The sequence below is a fragment of the Sinocyclocheilus rhinocerous genome, unplaced genomic scaffold (assembly GCF_001515625.1).
Source record: "Sinocyclocheilus rhinocerous isolate Xijiao unplaced genomic scaffold, SAMN03320098_v1.1 scaffold1045, whole genome shotgun sequence".
NCBI lineage: Eukaryota > Metazoa > Chordata > Actinopteri > Cypriniformes > Cyprinidae > Sinocyclocheilus > Sinocyclocheilus rhinocerous.
Window position 1 is genome coordinate 426,815 of NW_015645361.1, and position 25,154 is coordinate 451,968.

Here is a 25,154-nt window from a genome sequence, read left to right on the forward strand (position 1 = left end):
GAACGGTGGCTCATGTTGGCAGCAGGGGGCGTCCTTCACCTGTCAGTGTGCCAGCGGCTGGACCGGCATCTACTGTGACGTCCCCAGTGTCAGCTGTGAGGTCGCCGCCAGGCAGCAAGGTAACAATCACTAATAATAAGATTACTATTTTTCTACTGATGTTGTAACTTAATAGACCCAGAATAGAATATTTTTTGTGAATTAACTGCAGGGGTTGATGAAAAGCTAATAATTAATTGAAACATAAAAATGTCAAATTAAAATGATTAAATAATTGTTAAAAATCATGATTCATAAATGAATAAATACATTTAAATTATGAATAAAAAAAATGTAATTAAATATTTTTTACCAGCATGTCATGTGACCATTAATTGACAGTGTGTTATTAAATTATTGCTATTCAATTATTGAAATATTAATGTAAAATATCAGTGAGAAAGTTTGAGAATGCCTGTTTTAAAATATATTAAATGTTAGATAACAGATAAAAAAGTAATATATTTTATTTAACAAGTTGAGATCGTTTTAAATCAAAATTATTACATTTTTGATTACTTTCGTCAATATTTGTAATTTTTGGCAAATTAATAAATTAATAAAAATAAATGAAAATAACAAAAAATAAGTAAGTATAAAAAAAACTAAAATAAATAATGCATTTACATAAAATAAATATACATTTTAAAAAGTGTGACCATTGACTGACATTCGAGAACCACAAACATGCAAATGTGTTGTTAAATTAATGTTAACTTAAAATTTCAGGGTTACATTAAGTATATATTTTAGGTGAAAAGAATTTAACTGACAAAAAAGTTTGGGAATCTCGGTTTTAAATTATATTACATATTAGATAACAGATAAAAAATAAATTTAGTCAATAAATTTAAGTAATTTTTTGACCAAAAATTGAAAAATATTTAACACTTATGGCGATATTTGTAATTTCGACCCTGGCTAGACTGTGTATTTTCTCCTAGCATGCAAACAAGCGAAAAATGTTCTGCTTTTTAAAAATGTTTACCACTTTGGCATGCTGTGTCTCCTTTTATTTAGGAGTGTCTGTGGCTGTTCTGTGTCGTAACGCGGGTCAGTGTGTTGACGTGGGTAACACACACCTGTGCAGATGTCAGGCCGGATATACAGGCAGCTACTGTCAGGAGCAGGTGGACGAGTGCATGCCGAACCCCTGCCAGAACGGAGCCACCTGCACCGATTACCTGGGAGGATACAGCTGTGAGGTATAAAAACACACACACACACCTGTACATCATCAGTGCTGACCAGATTACTTACAAATTGTAGTCCGTTAATGATTCCAAATTACATGACAAAAATTGTATGTAATGTAATCCATTACATTACACATTTTAGGTAATATAATCGGATTACTTTTAGATTACTTGTGACCCAACTCATTTATCACATTGATAATATGATAAAATTATATTGTATTGCATTACATTTTAATTATAATACAAGTACTTCATTTTTGGAATCTGATTACGTAATCCAGATTACATGTAATCAGTTACTACCCAGCACTGTACATCATCATTATACGAGTCTAGCGTCTGTTTCTCTCCTTCAGTGCGTTCCTGGATATCACGGAGTCAACTGCAGCAAGGAGATAAACGAGTGTCTGTCTCAACCCTGTCAGAACGGAGGAACCTGCATCGACCTCATCAACGCGTACAAATGCTCCTGTCCACGGGGAACACAAGGTACGGACTCATTCACACGCTCACAAACACTGGATTCATCACTTCATACTTGAGCTGGTGAATCATTTTGATTGTTTTCTCCTGGCGTGTTTGCAGGCGTTCACTGTGAGATTGATGTCGATGACTGTTCCCCGGCCGTGGATCCGTTAACCGGCGAGCCGCGCTGTTTTAACGGCGGCCGCTGCGAGGACCGTGTGGGAGGTTACAGCTGCGTGTGTCTGGCTGGTTTTGTGGGCGAGCGCTGCGAGGGCGACATCAACGAGTGCCTGTCTGACCCCTGTGACCCCAACGGATCCTACAACTGCGTACAGCTCATCAACGACTTCCGCTGCGAGTGCCGTACAGGATACACTGGTACCAACACACGCATTTGACACACTCCAGTTGCAGTGAAAATAAACATATATCAGTGAATATGACTAATATGAATACAGCGAACACTAGATAATTTACTGTTAGTGAATCACAAACAAAAAGAAGAAGTGATTAGGCTATATTTAGCCTTAAAAAATATATAAATAAATAAATGAATAAAAAAATAAAATAAAATAAATATTTTACATGAAAATGGAAATTTTAAGGATTTTAGTTTAATGGCAATTAAGCTTATTTCTCTCTCAAATTCTTATTACTTTAATGCTGAAAAAATCTAATTAGTGTAAAATAGTAATAAAAAGAAAATAATACTGTCCAGACTTTATTTATTGAATTATTGATTGATTGATTGATTAACTGATTTAGTGTCCTCGTACTTATTATTATTATTATTATTATTATTATTATATTATATTACTTTATTGTTATTATACTATTATTATTATTATACTTTACATTATAACTATACTTCATTTTATACTTCAACGTTTTTATTTATTAATTTTATTGATAGATTTATTCTAAGTATACTTAGAATTATACTTTATAGATATACTTTACAATTAAAATTTATTTTATTTATTAAATTCAGTAAAACAAACGCTATGATAAAGTGTACATAGAATTGTACTCATTTATTAGATTTTATTTATTTATTGCATTCTGAGGGGTGAAATATGATCCAGAGATTTTAGTGAAATTTTTTTTAGTTTAAATTATAATTTTTTTTTTTTATTCGCAGGTAAGCGTTGTGAAACTGTGTTCAATGGTTGCAAGGACACACCATGCAAAAATGGAGGAACGTGTGCTGTAGCGAGTAACACCAAACACGGATACATCTGCAAGTGTCAGCCGGTGAGTAAAAACACACATCTGTGATTCACACCATTAGTGCTTGAGCGCTGATGGATCCGTTTAGAAACACCTTTAAGTGCACTTTCTAACCTTTGGGTCTCTCTCAGGGTTACTCTGGCTCCTCCTGCGAATATGACGCCCAATCCTGCGGCTCCCTGCACTGTCGTAACGGTGCTACCTGCGTCTCGGGACACCTGAGTCCCCGCTGTCTCTGCCTGCCGGGCTTCAGCGGACACGAGTGCCAAACACGCATGGACTCGCCCTGCCTCAACAACCCCTGCTACAACGGCGGCACCTGCCAACCCATCAATGACGCCCCGTTCTTCCGCTGCTCCTGCCCCACCAACTTCAACGGACTCCTCTGCCACATCCTTGACTACTCCTTCAAAGGAGGGCAGGGCCGAGACATCGCCCCGCCGCCGGAGGTGGAGATTCGATGTGAAATCGCTCAGTGCGAAGGCAGGGGCGGAAATGCCATCTGTGATACCCAGTGTAACAATCACGAGTGCGGATGGGACGGCGGCGACTGCTCTCTGAATTTCGACGACCCGTGGCAGAACTGTAGCGCCGCCCTGCAGTGCTGGAGGTACTTCAACGACGGGAAATGTGACGAGCAGTGCGCCAACGCTGGCTGCCTGTATGATGGCTTCGACTGCCAAAGACTGGAGGGGCAGTGCAAGTAAGTGAAATGTATTTATTTTTCTTTTAATTTAATTATTTAACTACCGTATTGTCCCGAATATAAGACGATGTTTTTTTCTTGGAAATACATCTGAAAAAACGCGATCGTCTTATATTCAGGGTCTAGACTTTGACATGTCAATAATACACCCACAACACTAGGTGGCGCCAAAACCGCATAAAACGAGTGTGCCGTGAAATACGTAATGTAATGCGTGTTGTAAAGATCGCGAGTAAAAACAAAAGAAAAAGAAAACCTTACAGCTGCATGAGTCGTGACTGTCACGTTAGCATGATGGCACCAAACTCCCTTTGTGATTTTAAAACGTAAGACAGTACCCAGATTTGAAGACTACAGTAAGATTTAACTTCGACTGTTAATAAGATTTTGGTAGGCTACTATTAGATGGATAGCCTAAATGTCCTAATTCAGATGGGCTATTTTTTATTTTTATTTTTTTTTAATGGTATATCAAAAAGTGTATATTATTAAAATGTTATTGTTGGTACATTTTACCAGTTTTTACCATACTTTCAAAACAAAAATTAAAATAGGAAAAATATGCAATATGAAAATAATTGAAGACAAAATGTGTTTTACTGAGAAAAAACAAGATTTGGTTTTTAAAAAGCCTTTTTCCAAAAGGTACATCTGGAAAAAGGGGGGTCGTCTTATAATCAGGGTCGTCTTATATTCGGGCCAATACGGTATATATTTGTATTTATATTCTTTATTTGTATTACTGCTTTACTTTGTATTTACAGTTAATTTATATATAATATATTTATAAATAAAACATTGACAGTTGAAACATTTTAAACTTTAATTTTATTATTACTCATTTTGTTTTATTTTTGCTGTTTTATTTATTTATACATTTAAAAAAAAAATATTATTAAATTTTTCTATTGCTTTATCATTAAGGGCCAATTTTAAACTGTGGAAAATATATTCTAATAGAAAAATATGAAAAATAATAATAATAAAATGTTCCTTACAACATCAAGGCTGTCATAAGTTTTATTTTAGTATTATTTATAATACTAATATTATATTATTAACTAATATTTATTTAATAGGTTTTATTTATTTATTTAAATTTATTTATCATTAAGGACTCATTTTAAAATGCACCTTAATGGAAAAATCCAAATAAATATTATGATGATGATGATGATAATAATAATATTAAAAAAATTCAAAATTTCACACATGCATATAGAGAAACCAGTGTAAAATTTGCCATTCATTTAGTTTTTTAACCTCTCCTTCAACTTCCTCCTCAATCTCTCTCTCTCTTCAGTCCGCTGTATGATCAGTACTGTAGAGATCACTATGCGGATGGTCACTGCGATCAGGGCTGTAATAACGCCGAGTGTGAATGGGACGGTCTGGACTGCGCCGATGACGTTCCTCAGAAACTGGCTGTGGGAAGTCTGGTTCTAGTGGTCCACATCCCACCGGATGAACTTCACAACCGCTCCTCGTCTTTCCTCCGCGAGCTGAGCGGACTGCTGCATACCAACGTGGTTTTCCGCCGCGACGCTAACGGAGAGCCGCTCATTTTCCCGTACTACGGCAACGAGCACGAGCTGAGCAAACACAAGCGCTCTGATTGGACAGACCCGGCTCAGCTGCTGCAGCGCGCCAGGAGGAGCCTGACGGTGTTCATGAAGCCCCGCCTACGACGGGAACTGGATCAAATGGAGATCAAAGGGTGAGTGAAATCAAATCACTGTTAAATCTGAATAAATAAATGCAACTAATCATACAGTATAATAGTGCTTTAGATTTGTGATGATGACGTTTCCATGTTTGTGTTGCAGGTCCATCGTCTATCTAGAGATTGACAACCGTCAGTGTTATCAGCAGTCTGACGAGTGTTTCCAGAGCGCGACGGATGTGGCGGCTTTCCTCGGAGCGCTGGCCTCTAGCGGGAATCTCAATGTTCCTTACATCATCGAGGCCGTCACAAGTGAGTGCCGCATTTATGCCAAAATCTGTGCTTTATTATTTATGTTCTTTTACAGTATTTACTAATATTTTGAAAAAGTTAGTAATTTTGTTATGCACTTGTGATTTTTATTCTTTTTTTTAAACATTCATAATTGAGAATAATTTATTTTTATTTTATTTTGTTTTAGTCATTTTAGTACTTTTGTACAACTCACTTATTTCAACATTTCCAATTTTCATTCACATTTTCATGTAATATATTTTATTTTATTTCACCTTTAATTTTCAGTTTTAATTTTATTTTGTCATTTTAATGTACTTTTTGTCTTTTTTAGTTTTATATTTCTATTTAAGTTTAGTTTTATTTCAGTTTTAGTAATTTTAATACATGGAGAGAGAGAGCTTTAAATTATTTTTATTTCAGTTTTGGTGATTTTAGTACTTAAACTCATTTTATTTAAATTAGTTGTCAAGCAACATTTCAATTATTTTTTTATTTTAGTTTTTCATCAAATATTCATATTTTATTTTAGCTTCCAGATTCATTTTAATTTTTAGTTTTTTTCATTGTCTTTTTATTCTTTTTTTATATATATATATTTCTATATAGCTTTAAATTATTATTTCAGTTTTAGGTTTAGCCATTTTAGTATTTAAACTCATTTATTTCAGTTAGTGTCCAAGCAACATTTCTAATTTTTGATATTGTGTTGTATTTCTGCTTTATTTTATTTACCAAAAATGATTTAACAATTTTAGATTTATTTAACTATCACACTGAAACTTACTCTACACAGCCCTACATTAATAACTGTATCTGTGCGCAGGTGAGGACGCCCCTTCAAAGACAGGAGAGATGTACCCCGTGTTCCTGGTGCTGCTGGCGCTGGCGGTTCTGGCGCTGGCCACTGTGGGCGTCGTGGTCTCCAGGAAGAGGAAGAGGGAACATGGGCAGCTTTGGTTCCCAGAGGGATTTAAAGTCACAGAACCCAAAAAGAAACGAAGGGAACCAGTCGGAGAGGATTCTGTTGGACTCAAGTGAGTGTGTGACACTGGTTAAAGAGACAAATATTAGATGAAAAACGTAAACAAAACAAAAATTAAAAATGTTGCCTTAGCAGCTAACTGAAATAAGTTTAAGTTGAGGTACTAAAATTACTAAAACTGAAAAAAAATAAAAAAATAAAGCTAAATGAAATATTAATAATAAAATGACTAAAGAACATAACAAAATTACTAAAACTAAAGTTTAAATGAAAATTTAAAATATTCAATTCAAAATATCAATAAATGCTATAAAAAGTATATTAATAATACTAAAATAATGCTGTGCATAATTCATAAAAAAATTATAACATAATATATTGTTATAATATAGTGTAAGTTATAAGTTATAATATAATGTAATATAATATAATGTAACTGACTTTAGCTGAAAAATGACTCTGTTATTGTCTTCTTGCATCATTGACAAACTATTTTCCTGTTTGACATTGTAAAGCTGCTTTGACACAGCCAGTATTGTATAAAGCACTATACAAATAAAGTTGACTTGACTGGCTGAATGTAATGAATTTATCCACTAATGCATGTCTTTCATATAAGTGTGAGTGACTTTATAATGCAGTTTAATAATGTATATTTAATGTATAAAAATATATAACAGTTAAAGGGACCGTGTGATATTTTTGTAAAAAGTTATATTTTGCAGCTAAACTTATGTGCCGTGTCATTTTAGTATTATTCACAATATATACTATTATTTTTAATTGGCTTTAATTTTAATTAATTAATTTAATAAATTTAAGTTTTGTTTAAGTTAAGTTTGTTTCTTGTTTTTTTAAGTTTAAGTTTTGGTACTATTCTTTTGTGTTTTTTCTTTCTTGCACGTAAACGTTTTGCACCTTTATGACTCACATTAATGACAACACACAACTTTGCAACCCATCAGGCCTCTGAAAAGCTCTGACAGCTCTCTGATGGATGAACAACTGAGCGAATGGGCAGAAGACGACACGACTAAACGATTCCAGGTGAGTCTTAAAACATTGTACGCTGTCTGTGTAAAGTTCTATCCAGTGTTTAACCCCAGATGGATGTGTAACCGTGTATATTTGTGTGTAGTTTGAGGAGCAGTCCATTCTGGACATGAGCGGTCAGCTGGATCACCGGCAGTGGACGCAGCAGCACCTGGACGCCGCTGACCTGCGTCTGAACTCTATGGCTCCGACTCCACCGCAGGGCGAGATCGAGAACGACTGCATGGACGTCAACGTCCGCGGGCCTGGTGAGCACTTGCACCTTTACCTAGTCTAAGTGGACGTCCATGACATGCGGAGTCCCACAAGGCTCAATTCTTGCACCGCTCTTGTTTAGCCTGTATATGCTCCCACTAAGTCAAATAATGAGAAAGAACCAAATCGCCTATCACAGCTATGCAGATGATACCCAGATTTACCTAGCCTTATCTCCAAATGACTACAGCCCCATTGACCCCCTCTGCCAATGCATTGATGAAATTAACAGTTGGATGTGCAAGAACTTTCTTCAGTTAAACAAGGAAAAAACCGAAGTCATTGCATTTGGAAACAAAGATGAAGTTCTCAAGGTGAATGCATACCTTGACTCTAGGGGTCAAACAACTAAAAATCAAGTCAAGAATATACAAATAAACTTGCCTTGCCTTGCCTTGCCTTGCCTTGCCTTACCATCACTTACTGATGACAGCTCTGGAGTTTTCTTTAAAACTCTCCTCGGTTTCTCTCGTAGACGGTTTCACTCCGCTGATGATCGCGTCGTGCAGCGGCGGCGGTCTCGAGAACGAAAGCGTTGAGGGAGAAGACGATCCCTCCGCTGACGTCATGTGCGACTTCATCTACCACGGGGCCAACCTGCACAATCAGACGGACCGGACCGGCGAGACCGCGCTGCACCTGGCTGCCCGCTACGCCCGCTCAGATGCCGCCAAACACCTGCTGGAGTCGTGCGCCGACGCTAACGTTCAGGATAACATGGGCCGCACGCCTCTCCACGCCGCTGTTGCTGCTGACGCACAGGGAGTCTTCCAGGTAAATGAGAAAAATACTGATTATATTCAGCTTATCATGATTCAGGAGGGTCTGAACTAGGGATATGCCGGTATCAAATTTTCATGTTGCGATTAATTGCTAATGCTTTTATCACGGTATACGGTATTATCACGGTATTGAGAATTATTATTATTAGTAGTATTTCTGCAGTTTAGCGCCATCTGCTGTCAGAGAGTGAAAGTGCGCTTTCATCCAGAGCGTCTCTCACATGTTCCGCCATGTGCTTCTCGTCCGCGCTTGTTTACATCAGAGTGCGCACGATCTTTCACACAGCATACAGCGGTGTTGTGCATTTTGACCAGTTGATGGGAAAAGTATTCTTAAAATGCATTCAAAATTCGGAATAATTTGTAATATATAATTATTCACGGTATTTAGAAGTGCCCAAGATAACAATATCGTGCATATTCATTACCGTGATATATCGCATTACCGAATACCGGCACAAGTCTAGTCTGAACTAAATTAATTCGTGTGAAAGCAACAACAGCTACATGATAAAAGATGCTATTAATATTATTATTAGTAATGATAGTAGTAGTATATGTTATTAATAACAATGTGTTTGTTTTATTATTAAATAAAATTCAATTTTAATATTATAAAATAACATTTAATCTTATGTTATTGTTAACTATATTAAAAATATTTTGGGTAAATGAAATAAAGTTGAAATAAAATCAAATATTACATGTTCGGAAATTTAAACGTACACGGAAATTTAAAATGTTCCCTTGGCACACTAAAGTGACCGTTAGTCCGTTGACCGTTGAATAATAATAAAGGAATATGAACTAACAATAAGACTAAATAGAAATATTTCTAACAAAAAACGAATACGTTTAATATATTAAATGTATATTTAATGTATTCATATTAAAATATAAAATGTATATTTAATGTATAAAATAAATAAAAGAGAAATATAAAAAAATAATAAAAATGACAAAAGCATGTAACAGAAGTACTAAAAATTTAAAATAAAATTAAAATAAAAAGCAAATTGTAAATATAACTGCTTTAAATAATACTAAAATAACACTGCACATAATACATTAAAACAATTAAGTTCTCCCTTTAAATCTGTGACTTTTATATTGCAATTTAATAATATATTTAATGTATACATGTATATTTAATATGTAAAATTTATATTTAATGTATAATATAATAAATTTTGTGTACATTTTGTATTTCTACCATGTAATTTTATGTTTTTTAGCTGCCCTTGGTTGTTGCATAATTTTGAAACTTTGCTTTGTGTTTGGAAACAGATTCTCATTCGGAACCGAGCGACGGATCTGGACGCCCGCATGCATGATGGAACGACGCCGCTGATCCTGGCCACCCGATTGGCTGTCGAGGGAATGGTGGAAGAGCTCATTAACTGCCATGCAGATCCCAATGCTATTGATGATTCTGGTATGAATACAAACAAACATTGTATGCGCGACCAAATCTCTCAAAACACCTTTCATTGGTAGTTATTTTGAAGATGCATGGCTGTCCACGCTAACTCACTCTGTTTTTATGTGTCTGTAGGTAAATCGGCTCTTCACTGGGCGGCTGCAGTTAATAATGTGGACGCTGCTGTCGTTCTTCTGAAGAATGGAGCGAATAAAGACCTACAGAATAACAAGGTGGGTTTGTGCATCAGAGTGTTTACAGTAAAATAAAATTGTGTCAATGAGTTTATAATTAAAAATTAAAACTGTTATTTTGAATTATTCCACATTAAAATGTGTTTTTGTAGCCATGTTGTTTTAGTATTATTGTAGTTTCTATTCATATTTTGAAATGGTTTTTATTTTTATATTTTAAGTTTTCATTTCAACTTTTTGTTTAATTTTTAGTTATGTTATGTGCATTTTTTAATTAATATTTGTTTAATTTATTTTTAATTTTTATTTATTTCCAGTTTTTTTCATTTAGTTGGCAAGGAAACATTAGTTTTTCATCTAATATGTTACATTAAACATTAAAATTAAAACCGCATTGTGCATGATTCATCAGTGCAAATTATTCTAAATTAAAATTGTAATAACCTGTTTGTTTTTATAGCAGTTTTATTTTAGTATAATTTATATAGTTATTATAGTTTTTACTAATGTATTTAATAAGCATTTATTTTTAAATTTTTTATTTTCTTTTTAACTTTTTAATTTTATGTGCATATTTATTAGTTTTTGGTTATTTTTTTTATATTTAGGTTTAATTAATTTTTTTATTTCAGTTTTAGTTTTATTTATTTCCAATTGGTAATTTTAGTGCTTCATCTTAAACTTAGTTGGTTACCAAGGCAACATTTCTAATTTATGTTTAGTTTGTTCTAATATTTATATTTGATTTCACCTTTATTTCAGTTAACAAAAATATTAACGATAATATGGTTTGCAGGAGGAGACACCACTTTTCCTGGCCGCTCGTGAGGGAAGTTACGAAACCGCTAAAGTCCTTCTTGATCACTTGGCCAACCGTGAGATCACGGATCACCTAGACCAGCTTCCACGGGACATCGCGCAGGAGCGCATGCACCACGACATCGTCCGTCTGTTAGAAGAATACAACCTGGTCCAGAGTCCCGCGCTGCCCTTATCGCCCCCTCTCTGCTCGCCGAACACCTACCTGGGCATCAAACCCAGCCCGGGCGGTGCCAACAACACGGCCAAGAAGGCACGGAAACCGGGCGGTAAAGGCGTAGGAGGGAAGGACAGCGGAAAAGACATGAGAATGAAAAAGAAAAAGAGCGTAGAGGGCAAAAATGGAGGCATTATAGAAGTGGGCATCCTCTCGCCAGTCGATTCGCTGGAGTCGCCGCACGGTTACCTGTCGGACGTCTCGTCTCCGCCCATGATGACATCACCATTTCAACAGTCCCCGCCCATCACTTTAAATCAACTCCAAGGGTTGGCTGACTCCCACATGGGTGGAGCTCTTCAGAGTTTAGGGAAGCAGTTTGACTCCGCCCCTCCTCCTCGCTTATCCCATCTGCCAGTGCCTAACAATGGAGGCGGAGCTCAAACGGCAGCGTGCGATTGGCTGCAAAGAGTGCAGCACCAGCAACAGCAGGCAGGCTTCACAACCCTGATACCCACAATGCTCTCTGCCACCAATATGCCACAGGTCATGGGCTATCCCACAATGCAAAGCAGCCACCTCGGTGCCCCGTCGCACATGATTCCCAACCACGCCCACCAGAATATGCCACACATGCAGCACCAAAACAGCGCCACCTCCGGCCACGCCCTCTCTCATCACTTCCTAGGTGACCTAAGTGGGCTGGATCTTCAGTCCGGCTCAGGACACGCCCCCATCCAGACCATCCTATCACAGGAGAGCCAGCGCATGGCTCCGCCCATTTCTAGCACGCAGTTTCTGACTCCGCCTTCTCAACATAGCTATTCCAACCCTATGGACAACACGCCCAGTCACCAGCCACAGATTCCTGACCACCCGTTCCTCACGCCCTCCCCTGGATCTCCCGACCAATGGTCAAGCTCGTCTCCACATTCCAACGTGTCTGATTGGTCAGAGGGTATCTCAAGCCCGCCCACTAGTATGCAGATGAACCATATCCCAGAGGCCTTCAAGTAGGCGGTGCATTGAGAAGCTAAACTGAATAGACACTTTTATATTAATGATAAGAACTCTTTTTATTGATTTTTGTATGCTAAGATCCATTTTTATTCATTTTTGTATTTATTTATATGCGTATTGAACTACAGATATAAGATTTTTTTAATTTATACTGCATTTTATTTTTATTTTGACCATTAACTGTTCTGAAAATAATTTAGAAAAATATGATGCTGCCAGAATTTTTTTGTTTTTGTTTTTAATTAAAATTTCAGTATTAATTAGATTTATATGGTCCTTTTTACCAAACAATTAAAAAATGTAGAAAAGAGTCTTAATATTGTGATTTTAATGTATGACACACGTGCACGCATACACTCTGACATGCCTCTGCACACGTCCGTTTGTGTTTTTACATGAAAGAGAGCAGATTATGGCTGATTTATGCTATGTTACCGAGTATCGTCTGTAGACACTGTTCTGAGTTCATTTTGAACCCAAATCTTTTCCCCATGGTACCCTGCTTCTGGTGTTTTGGGGAGCTTTTCGTATGTAGCGTAGCGTTCACTGTTATTTATTGCCTGCTGTAGACATGTAGGACATATTATGACATGTAGATGAGTTTGTGTCTGTGTGTGTGAGAGAGGAGAGAGAGGGAGAGAGAGAAGAGACAGGTGTGTGTGAGAGAGAGAGAGAGAGAAGAGACAGGTGTGTGTGTGTGTGTGTGTGTGTGGCAGTGTGATGACATCATCGGTGCTCATGAGGTGTGATTGTGGCTTTCCAGACATGTTTATTAAATGCAGATCAAATGTTTTAATGATGACATGAAAAAGACTGACTTGTAGTTTGAGGAAAAAAAGTATTTTGTTCAATGATTTTGTAAAGTGACTTTTCTTGACAATAAAGGACACCGTTTGGTGACATTACTTTCACTTGTGTTGTCAGACTTGATTTGCCTTCAAAATATTCATGTGAATGGCAAAAAAGCATAACTATTATTATTTCTTAAACTATTGTTTGAAAGATTTTTTTGAATGTTTTTGAAGTCTATTTATGCTCACCAAGGCAGTATTTATTTGATCAAAAACAGAGTAAAAACAATAATATTGTGAAATATTACTGCAATTTAATCATTAGTTTTCTATTTGCAATTTATTCCTGTGATCAAAACTGAATTTCCGCATAATTACTTCAGTCTTCAGTGTTGTATGATCCTTCAGAAATCATTCTAATATGCTGATTTGCTCTAATTTGCTCAAGAAACATGAAAGGAACATCCTACTATACATTTATTGATTAAATCAGGGTATATAAATTAAAAGACATATTTCAAATTAAGCAAATATTATTACTTAAAAATAATAAATTATAGGCATCAGTTCTCGTTGTTTTCCTATACAGTCATGCAATATTTTTTTTGTTATTTTGTTGTAAAATAAATACTTTTTAAAAATAAATTCCCTCAATAATATTTGAAAGCATAAAACCAAAATAAAAATAAAAAAACTCACCTCAATGATAAAGTATTTTTATGTAAATACAGTATTAATATTTCAAATAGCCATAGTATGTTTCAACTTCTCGCTCACATGCTGAATTTCATGTGGTTATTTAAAAAAAAAAAAAAAAAGGCATTTGAGCCCAAAGTATCTCTGGATGGATGAGTGCAAATGCTTTCCCCAGATTCAAGAGGAACCCGTGACATTCACTGAATGAATTTTTCACTGCTTCACCTCTGCTATTTAAAGACTGAACGAGGCTCCTGGTTCACCTGTGACTCTCCATTTACAGCCTGGAAAAGTGCACTTGAGAACACGCATCTAAAATTAAAACTAGACTATTAAATATGAAATAATGACAGGTTCATGTGCCTTTGGTTTTCCAGGCTACTCATTCATTGAAATGACTTTTAGTTTGTTCCTGTGTTGACTCTGTTTAATCTATTATACTCCTGCAGTGAACTGACATACATCAGAGAGTGTTTGTTGACAGTCAGTGGATACACATTAAAGAAATAGTTCACCAAAAATAAATATATAAATAAATAAAAATAAAAATAATTGCTCAAAATGTGATTCTCAGGGGTCATTGTCTCATCCGATCAATTATTCCATTCTATCTGGCAAATGAAAAATATTTAACAAACGGAAAACAAGATTTTGGCTAATATTGATTGTGGTTTACAAATCAGTTTATGGCTTCAATATTTCATTCGTGCATGTGGGTGCTGCTGAAACACCCCCTTTTGTCGTCTTGGCCATCCAAAATGTAGATGAGTTTGTTTCTTCATCAGATTTGGAGAAGTGTAGCATTGCATCACTTGCTCACTAGTGGATCCTCTGCAGTGAATGGGTGCCGTCAGAATGAGAGTCCAAACAGCTGATAAAAACATCACAAGTAATCCACACCACTCCAGTCCATCAGTTAATGTCTTGTGAAGTGAAAAGCTGCGTGTTTTCTAAGAAACAAATCCATCATTAAGGCATTTTCATTTCAAGCCATCGATTCTGACCAAAATATGACTCCGTAATCCATAATATCGCTTCCTCCAGTGAAAAAGTCCATCTCCTGTTGTCCTCTCATATCAAAATCCACCCACCACATATTTGTTTAGAGTTGATTAGGACTGTTTTTCGATCTGTGCAGATTTCTCTCCTGATTCAGAAAACGACTTTTTCACTGGAGAAAGCAATATTATGGATATTGGATAGCGGACTCTTGTTTTAGCCAGAAGCAATGGTTTGAAGTTAAAAACACCTTAATTATGGGACTGTCTTACGTTAACAGATGGACTGGTTTATTTGATGGTCAGTATATGTGGTTTTTAGACTTGGCTAATCGTGTTCCGATGCATCAGACTTCAATCCAATATAACAATGGTTCGTAATTTATGAAATCATCTCTCTCTCACACGCACTCAACACTAAAGCTCATCAGTCACCTGCCACGAATCGACGGTTCCCAGTATTCTCAGCAGGGGTGAGGTTAAGAATGCACGAGGGATTTGGTCAATAATGACCCCGGTCAGATGCGCTGATGCTGTCCTGCTTTGCCCTCAGAGACTCTCATCAGCTGCAGGCGGCGCTGCAGAGCAAGTGCTATTGTTTATACCATTTTAAAGATGCACACCTGTACTATGATGTAATACCGTTTTAGATGGGCAAATTAAAAATTACAGATATTTTTAATATGTAATGTTCTTAACTAAGGGACTATAAGAATAGTTTTGTTCATGTCAGTTCGAGTTCTTACATACCAAATGCTAAGACGTTATAAAACTGATGTATTTTTTTTCTAAATTAACCTTTAACTCAAGTAGCTATTTGTGAAAAACGTCAATGGTAACAATATTACTAACTGTAGGCCTATTGATTTATAGATCAAATCAATAGTCGGGGGATCACAATAAAATAAATAAATAAATAAACAGCATACAGCAAATTTTACAAATATTATTAAGTATCAAATTCCCGCAAGTTCTCATTGTTTCCTATAGTCATGCAATATTTTTACATTTTGAATGAATGAATGAATAAACAAACAAACATTAAGGAATAAAGAATATTTCAGGAATTTTATATATGTATATCATGCATGTATAGTCATGCAATATTTTTACATTTTAAATATATATATAAACAAACAAACAAACATAAAGGAATAAAGAATATTCCATGAATTATATTATACAATTGTGCAAAATAAAACAAACACAAAACAACAAGAAAAAAAAGAGAAATCAACTTTTAACAACTAGCCTACAAAAGTAAATAAATAATAAGTGACAGGCAGGGGGTAATAATACTGTATACACATCAGAATAAGAGTACAATCGGGTGTAAAGATATCAAATAAATACCTTTTAGGGCTCAAAAGGTATTTATAGCTTACTTAGTTCAGTTCAGTTTATTAATAAAGCACTATTAACATAACAGACCGTTGACCAATGTGCTGGACAAATGTGCTGTCTATGTACTTCGGTCAACAAAACTAAAAGGTGAGTTTTTATTAATAAACTTGCATTATAATGACTGTGAAATGTATCGATCATGTGGCCTGTTATCATTGCTGGACGCGCCTGTACACACGCGCGCATGCGCACTGTCCTTCCATGAGCTTGCACATATAAATATCCATAGCGACAAAAACAGCGACGGGCCGCGGCGTCTCCCATGACAACGGCGGCCAGACAATGAACGAGCGCCCGGATGGCAGAAGAGACGCGAGCAAACGTGTCTTTTTGAACCGGGACGTCTTCCAAACGTGTTCTGTCCGTTTGCGTCATAATTGCTGAATATCCCGCGGCGCGTCATGTAGCGGAGGCCGCGCGGGGGGAACGAACAGACGCCCGCGAGAGCTTTCGTTAAAAGCGTCGGGAATATTCACGCATCTTTAAAGCTGGATTGTGGATTTGACGCGTGGATCGAGGTAAATTCGGCTCGCTCGGTCTGTTGTCTCTGCTGTCGCCGAGTTTGGCCGCTGACAGGTGCAGACAGATTATATTTCTGTGATAGTGATAGTAAAGCAGCTTCGTTCATTCATAATCTCTCGTTTGCTGAGCCTGCTGTAAAGATTGCGCGCAGATATACATCATATTTAAGTGCTTTGTGTTCACAAACATGCATTCATCACGTTTGAATGGTCATTCATCAATGCTGGCTTATGTCGGGTTATTGGGAGGTGATTATTCCTCTGTATCATTTCTTCATCATTAAGATCATGCATTGTTTGGTCTGATGTGGACCAGGATCTGGATTTTGGTTTGTCTGTCTGGGAGTGTTCTTGTGCTGTTTTGGTGTTTGGACACTCGCAGTATTACATTGTAGGTTCTATAATGGCTGCAAACTGTCTTTATTCAAAGGCTGGGCTGAATACTGTTGTAGTAACATGCTACAGTGATGGTATTTACCATGGTACATCACAGTCAAAGAACTTTCTTCTGTCAGATATGCAGCGGTACTTGTTGAAGGCTAAATGTGTTCTGACTGTTGATATATATATATATATATATATGTATATGTGTGTATGTATATATGTATATGTGTGTATGTATATATGTATATGTGTGTGTGTATATATGTATGTGTGTGTGTGTGTGTGTGTGTGTATGTATATATATAGACCTATGTGTAAACTCTCTGAAATATTACGGGCTGTGAGGTGACTAGTGAATGCCGCTCATTTGATGTTTACATACATTTTGCTTAACTCACTTGACTGTGTTTGTGTGTGTATGTATATATATATATATATATATATATATATATATATATATATTAGTATGTACTATAGTTTGAAAATATAAAAATAGTCAAATATATAGAAGAACAAGTGGTAATAAAAATATAAAGTGAAATAATATATGACAATTTATTTACTGCTCTCAGCCAATATTGGATATTTAGTATGTGCACCTGTTTTTAGATTTAAAATTATTTTCGACATCATCTACTGATGATCTAGGCATATTGGTAGATAATGTTAAAAATGCAATCCTTTAAGAGCATCATGCTTGTTTTTCACCTCATTATAGGACTGTTCTCATTTTTCCAAGCTGCTCTTTAACTATTCACGTCAACATAGTAATTCATATTTAATTTTCTTAGACAAAATAGTATAGGTTTTTAGTTTTGTCCTAGAAAGCAAGTCATTGCAAACTTGTATAATACTTTGAAAAGCGACCATGATTGTCAAACTTAAAAATGGACCAAAAAGCTCCATAAAAGTAGTCTATATAAATTAATATATAATTATATATAAATGATATGCAATCATTTAAATATGATGGCTTTATGAGGACTAGAAGACAAAAATTAAGTAATTCATTTTGCGCATACTTCACCATTTTCATCATATGTAAAAGAGCGGCATGGACATTCTGCTGGATAACTCCTTTCTGAATTTTCTTTTTTTTGCATGAACTGTTCATTTAAGATGTTTTCAATAACTCCTGACATGCGTGTGTGTTTAGGATGGATGTAGGTGCGCTTGCAGGTGGGGACGGCGTCCTGAGAAGAGCGGATTTGGTTGAGGGTGGACTTGAAATCGTGCCGCTGGAAATGTACGACTCGGCCCGAGCCAAGATAGAAGCAAACCTCCGCTGGTTGTTCGCCAAAGCGTACGGTGAAGGTAAGTGCATCTCTTTTCTGCAATCCCCCTCTTGCAAAAAGTGATGCAGTTTGAATGTCAAGTATCATGATATTTATAGGTTCCTCCAAGGTTCCCCAAAACCATAGAAGTACCATGTCCAAAAAAAAAAATAGTTGTGTGCATGTCAGCTTGAGTTCTGCTCTCATGTACTGTATATATTATATATTATTTTAAAAAAAAAACTCATGATGCTATTTGTGGAAAAAAATTTGATTGGAAAAATTCTACTCACTGTATACATTTATAGATTAAATATATAGTTGGGCTATCAATTAAAATAAAAAAAAACACCATACAGCAATTTATACTAATACAGTATTATTACATGAAAAATAAATTATATACACAATTTTGATTTTAAAAACACCATACAGCAAATTATGTGAATATTATTACATAAAAAATAAATTATAGCTGCAATTTTGATTAAAAAACACCATACAGCAAATTATGTGAATATTATTACATAAAAAAATGTAATTATAGCCACAAGTTCTCATAGTCTTCCTGTACAGTCATGCAGTATTTTTATATTATTTTATTGTTAAATGAATGAATGAATGAATGAATAAAAAAAACATGTACAACACGTTTTATTTATTTAATCATTTATTTAGTTTATTAAATAAATAAAACCGTTGTGTTATATATATATATATATATATATATATATATACATATATATTGTGTTATATATTATATAATTAATTAATTAATTAATTGAATGTTTCTTATTGCTGGACACTGTTCTGGGCAGACTCACTCTTGTTTGGTCTGTGACATCTATTGAACTGCTTGCTTTGGATGCTGGCAGTGAGATGTGTTGACTGGCATGGGGAAATAGTTCTGAAGTGGCAGAAGTTGTGTGTTTGTTGGGATGAGAGTGTGTGTTTGTGTGTGTGTTGCTTCTTAGTCAGCAATTCTCACAGTCCACAATGACCACGGCTCCACGCTGACCACAAGAGAGCTTTGGAAAGGACCGGATGTTCTCCCAGTGCTCTGGAGTTGAGCAGAGCCTCTGGAATAAATGATTGTGATCGATGCATGAACGTTTGTGCCAGCGAAACTCACTGGATATGCAGGAGGAAGGTGGTGATGGTGATGATGATGATGGTGGTGTGTGTTTTCCTCTAGCAGAGTGTCTTGAGTCTAATCAGGGGACAGAAATAACAGCGTCTGTTACATCACAAAGTCTGCAGACTGAAATAGCTGTGTGTGATTGTGGGAGAGCACCGGTGTGTGAACGTGCAATGCCTTCTGCTAACTTTTGTCTCGTTTGTAACCCTGAATGGTGCTAAATGAGTTCTGTTTGTTAATTGGAGGTGATTTCTTCAGAACACTTCTTATTGATCATTAGATAAAATCAGTCATCTCCATTTAGATTAAATATAAAAAAATAACAGATGCATTGAAAAGGCATGTATGATAACATTTTTGTATATATATATATATATATATATATATATATATTGTATGATAACATATTTGTATATGTATATACAGTGGGTATAGAAAGTATTCAGACCCCCTTAAATTTATGAGGAAAAAAAATTAACTTAAATGATTTTAGCAAATGGCTGCAATATAACAAAGAGTGAAAAATTTAAGGGGGTCTGAATACTTTCCGTACCCACTGTATATATATTTGTATATTATGACCAGTAGGTGATATGATGGCTGATATACTACACTATTGTGTATTTCTACATTTTTTTGGTCCAGACAAAGATTTGAATGCCATGTCAAGTCAGATTTATTTATTTAGTATGTATTTCACGATACATTGTTTCAAAGCAGCTTTACAGAAAATTTATAATATTGTAATATCTTCATGCCTTTTAGTTGCATTTAGCAGATTAGAGTTGAACAATAATATATATTAATAATATAATGGTATATTATAAATTATTAACATAATAAATAATTGTGATGAACATAAAATCAAGTAGATCAAGAGATTTGCTGTATATATTTTTTATATATATATATATGTATATATATTCAACTTTATACAAAGAGCGGAGCGAAAATAGTTACATTTTGATGAAAATAAAAAATCATGAACTTGAGATTAGCTATTTAGTAAATATGACTTTATATAGTTTGCTAGTTCATATCGCTTTACATTTGTTTACTGTATATATGCAAATAAAGTTTGATATAATATTAATCCAACTGAATATAAATTAAGCATCCTTATTTGCCTGATGTTTTATATATATAATATATGTGCAATGCAGTTTAATGTAAAGAGCTGAGCAATAATAGTTACATTTTGCAACGAAAATAAAAAATCAAGCAGTTGAGATTTGCTGTTTAATATATATCTCGTTTCTATGTGAGTTTACAGTATGTATGCAAATGTAGTTTGATATAATATTAATACAACTTTATATAGAGAGCTATGCGATAATAGTTTATTATAGTAATATTTCAGAAAATATGTAATGTTTGTCTGATTTTATATATAGATATTTATCTATAGATGATTTTGATAACTTTGAAATTAGAATTTTTTGATAATCATTTGAAATGAGCTTTGTCATTATTGCTTATAGATCCATATTGATCTGTATGATTTCTTTGACCTTGATCTCGTGCAAATGAATGAGGGAGCCGGATCTAAATTAAGCGCCCTCATTTGCATAATGTTTTATATTCATAATATATGTGCATGTGCAATGCTTTGTTTATGTTTAAAACACCATGGATACTGTCGCATTTGCTAAAACAGCTTTTACATTATGTAAATGTAGCTTTTAAATCAACCAATCTGAATGTAAATGTTCAGTTGCTGCGTGCACTTGCAATAGTTCAGAATAATGTTGAGTTATAGTATTTGACTGATTGTCCTTTCTCCGAGGTTTTCAGGGTCTCAAACCTGAACCTGTCTGTTCAGCTAAAGCAGAGATAAAGTCTATTTGATGTGATATTGCGGGTTTATGCGGAGTTCTGCTCTGAAGCTCTTTGTCCAGTGTTGAAGGTGTGGTCCGATGTCAATGTGAGGGAAACCCTCGTGTGTGTGACCCATTTCTGACTGTCAGCCTTTATTTATTAATGAGAAGTAGTGCACACACATTACTGACACACACACACGCACACACACACACACACCACCCAAAATATTATTGAAAAATTATATTTAAAATAAAAAATGTATTTTATATTTTAAAAAATATATTTTATTTCAATATTCTTTTTCAATTTTAAGGATTATTTTCTTTGCAAACGACTTCATTGCAAAAGATGAAATGTGTGGTTGAGCGTGTATCTTAAAAGAAAGTGTCCAGTTTTCCAGCTTGATTTCAAACAGATCCGTCACACAAACGCCACACCACAGCTGTATTTATTTAGTGTTGTCTAAGTAGAATTTGTAAAATGCACACTTGCATACGTGTACACACACACACGCGTCTCATCAGGGGTTATTAGACAGTCAGCCACTGTTAATCTTCCTCAGGCTTTAATCTGACTGGTTGACCTCTGACCTCCTAATTTAACGAAACCTCAGAATGACCCTTGGTGGAGTGGAAGAATATACAAACAAACAAAAAATCTACCTGTAAGAGAGAAATAGTTAATTTAAAGGAAAAAGTGGCGTAAGTGGCGTTTTGCACTTACACCGATAATAAACGATGACTGTTTTCCATCTGCAGTGCTGTCGGAATTAACTAAAGCTGCTTATCATCTTCACCACGCTCTCTTCTCACGTCTGAATCAAACAAACAAGGTCAAACACGCGAACAAATGAAATAAACATTGTCTCGTCGCTTAGCCGCATTAGCTTAGCAGTTAGCTATAATTAGCCTAGCACCGAAGACGTGAATGTGTGATCACACTGAGTCGCCTGATGTCGTGTCTTTCTGTCGAAGTGTTTGTGTTGGTTGTGTGTGGTTTGGCTAGCAAGATGTTTAAGTGGTTAATCTCAAAATCACCTTTTGTTTTTGGTCTGTACGACATCTCCATATCTTTGTCTTACAATCTTTTTCATACAGTCTTTCTACAATTCTTACAATCGGATTTGTCAATTTTCCACTTATAATTTATTGATAGTTAGAGGTCACATTTTACCCAAAATGTAAAACAAAAAAAAAGAAATTAAATTTTACTTTTTTTAGGAACATTAAAATAATTTATTATAACAATAATATTGATAATTAAATTTTAATCTAATTATTAAAATGTCAATATGCATTGATATTTTTGTTGAGATTTTGAATTAAATTTTATAATTTTTTTTCTTAATTTTAGGTAAAGTTTTATAGATTTTGTTGTGTGTTTTTGTCATTATTATTATTATTTTTATTTTTTATATATGTCTATATAGTTTTTAATTTTAGTTATTTTAGTGCTTCAACTTAAACGAAAATAAGAAATATTGCCTTATATTAAGTCAAATATAAATATTAAGTCAACAGGGTTATACTGGTTGTATCAGGTTGTTATTAGGGCTGGGTATCGATTCAGATGTTCCAATTCGATTCAATTTCGATTTTCAAGCTCTCAATTCGATTCGATTTCGATTTTCTATTCGATTTCGATTTTCGATTCGCATCAAGCCTCCGGTGCTGTCGCTGCTGCTGTCCTCAGAGCTGTACTGCAGGGTGTGTGGGCTGCTGCTGAAGGGCGACCAGGCGTCTGCGCTCAGCTCCCATCAGGCTGTCATCCAGACGCTCGCACGCCGCGGGATATGTGTCAGAGAAGCAGACGACACGCCTGTCTCCCACGACGACCTCTCCTCCACCCCCATTAAGATGGTGCGATTTCCACCTTTGACTTCTTACCTCAAGATAGTGCCGAGGTTACAGTGTGTGTCTAATAGAGCGCAACGGTCGGGCTCCAGAAGTCAAATCCCTTTAGTTTTACACATAGTGAATCTAAATAATAGGGCTGTGCAAAAAATAGAAATAAAAATCGTAATAAATGCCGCTCCATCTGAAAGCACGTGCTGGAGATTTACTACTAATCACAGAACCGGCTTTACTGACGAGCAGTGGTGGAAAGAGTACTGAAAAAATATACTCAAGTAAAAGAACCATTACCTTACAAAAAATGTAGTGTGAGTAGAGTAAAAGTACTTGTCCAAAAAACTACTTGAGTAAGAGTAAAAGAGTAGCCTATTTAAAAGTACTCATGAGTATTGAGTAGTGAGTACTGAGCTGTGGATTCTACCCCCTCATAATAAACACTGTACACCGCAATTGATACATTTTAAAAACGTTGTACATTCTGTAATTCACATTATAGTGTTTGTCATAAAGAATGAAGAATATATATCATCCAGCAGTTTTAATTTTGACTGACAACTCTTTAAAATACATCAAAACAGCACAGAAACAGTATTCAGTTGAAGAAAAGATGAAAGTTATTCTCAGTACAATCATCCCCATTTAAATCATAAAGTTTGAAAGAACGTGGCACTTGTGGGAGTTAACACTGTATGCAATACCCGCCGCAACCTCACACCAAATTTCAGGCTGTGTAGATAGGCAAGCATATATACAAATCATTTAGTAAGCAGAAATCCGAAATTTACCTTAACATATCAAGTTAGAGGAAGATGCGACTGAATTGATGCTTGAAGAATGCACTTCACGCAGCCATGATAAACAGTTGGCGGTTAACGTTTTCTATGCACAATTTGATTTGAGGAAAGTCACGAGACCTATTACTCTCTCTCCAATCACGTTGATGGATAAAAATTAAATTAAAATAAGCATGTAACGACCACAAACGGAGGAAAATAGCGGAGTAAAAGTACCGATACATCACTTAAAATGTACTCAAGTAAAAGTAAAAGTACACAATTTTTAAACTACTCAAAAAAGTACAATTACTGATAAAAACTACTTAATTACTGTAACGTGAGTATTTGTAATTCATTACTTCACACCCCTGCTGACGAGATGCGCATGACAATCACATTCGATTTTTTGCACAGCCCTACTAAATAATAATGACCTACCTACCTTTTTAAATTATTATGTTTAATTGCTGAAGAACTAAACTACCCATAATCCTAAACCGAGATCCACCAATCAGAGAATCCGCTGTTTACCATAGAAACAGAAACACAGCAAAAGAGCTCAGTTCAAACAAGGGTTATTATAGTTGGCTAAAGCTAAAACCATAAAAATAGAAATAAAAAACTGAAATAAAAAATTATATGTAAAAAGTATATATATATATATATATATATATACATATGTATATATGTATGCATGTGTGTTTGTTTATAATAAAAAAATAATTTAAAATAATATTTAGCAATAAACTATATATTGTTACTATATATTAATATAATGTAATACATTATATATGCCTAGATATATTAGAATATTATTGTTATTATTATTATAACTATAATTAATGACTATGGGTCTATAAATCAGTATTGTTATATTACGCCGTCATTTTTATGTGATTACTTAATTCACAATGATTTAGTAGTTCACTTATTAATATTTTTCCTGAAATTAGAGATTTTAATGTTGTGATTCATCTCGGATTGAGTTTGAAATCTCTGTAGAGAAAATAAATGGAGAAAAATACTTCCTAAACCCAGGCTGCTGAAAGTGAGCGGTCACTGTTGCGCTCTGTTTTATCTGTGTGTGTGTGTGTGTGTGTGATTTGGAGAGGTGTATCTGAGGACAGAACTCAGGCACAGTAGGACCATCTGTCCAAAACCTGCTGGGGTGATGGAGCGCCACGGCCAGACGTGTGTGTGTGTGTGTGTGTGTGTGT

At 35.1% G+C, this 25,154-nt stretch overlaps 2 protein-coding genes across 2 annotated transcripts in view; both read left to right on the forward strand.

Moving 5' to 3' along the window:
* Positions 1–12,395, forward strand: part of LOC107705975 (neurogenic locus notch homolog protein 1-like) — a 36,340-nt gene extending 23,945 nt beyond the window's left edge. The window contains 15 exon segments of the mRNA XM_016509517.1: positions 1–119; positions 1,060–1,244; positions 1,595–1,727; positions 1,824–2,081; positions 2,845–2,957; positions 3,065–3,636; positions 4,943–5,356; positions 5,466–5,614; positions 6,423–6,633; positions 7,547–7,628; positions 7,720–7,882; positions 8,365–8,663; positions 9,959–10,106; positions 10,227–10,324; positions 11,082–12,395. The exon segment at positions 1–119 is cut by the window's left edge and continues 11 nt beyond it. Coding sequence (XP_016365003.1) covers positions 1–119; positions 1,060–1,244; positions 1,595–1,727; positions 1,824–2,081; positions 2,845–2,957; positions 3,065–3,636; positions 4,943–5,356; positions 5,466–5,614; positions 6,423–6,633; positions 7,547–7,628; positions 7,720–7,882; positions 8,365–8,663; positions 9,959–10,106; positions 10,227–10,324; positions 11,082–12,278 — 4,141 coding nt within the window. The 3' untranslated portion in view covers positions 12,279–12,395.
* A 4,020-nt stretch (positions 12,396–16,415) lies between these two features.
* LOC107705949 (calmodulin-regulated spectrin-associated protein 1-B-like) overlaps positions 16,416–25,154 on the forward strand; it is a 22,610-nt gene continuing 13,871 nt past the window's right edge. The window contains exons 1-3 of the mRNA XM_016509484.1: positions 16,416–16,688; positions 18,232–18,389; positions 22,962–23,255. Coding sequence (XP_016364970.1) covers positions 18,233–18,389; positions 22,962–23,255 — 451 coding nt within the window. The 5' untranslated portion in view covers positions 16,416–16,688; position 18,232. The remainder of the gene's footprint in view (positions 16,689–18,231; positions 18,390–22,961; positions 23,256–25,154) is intronic.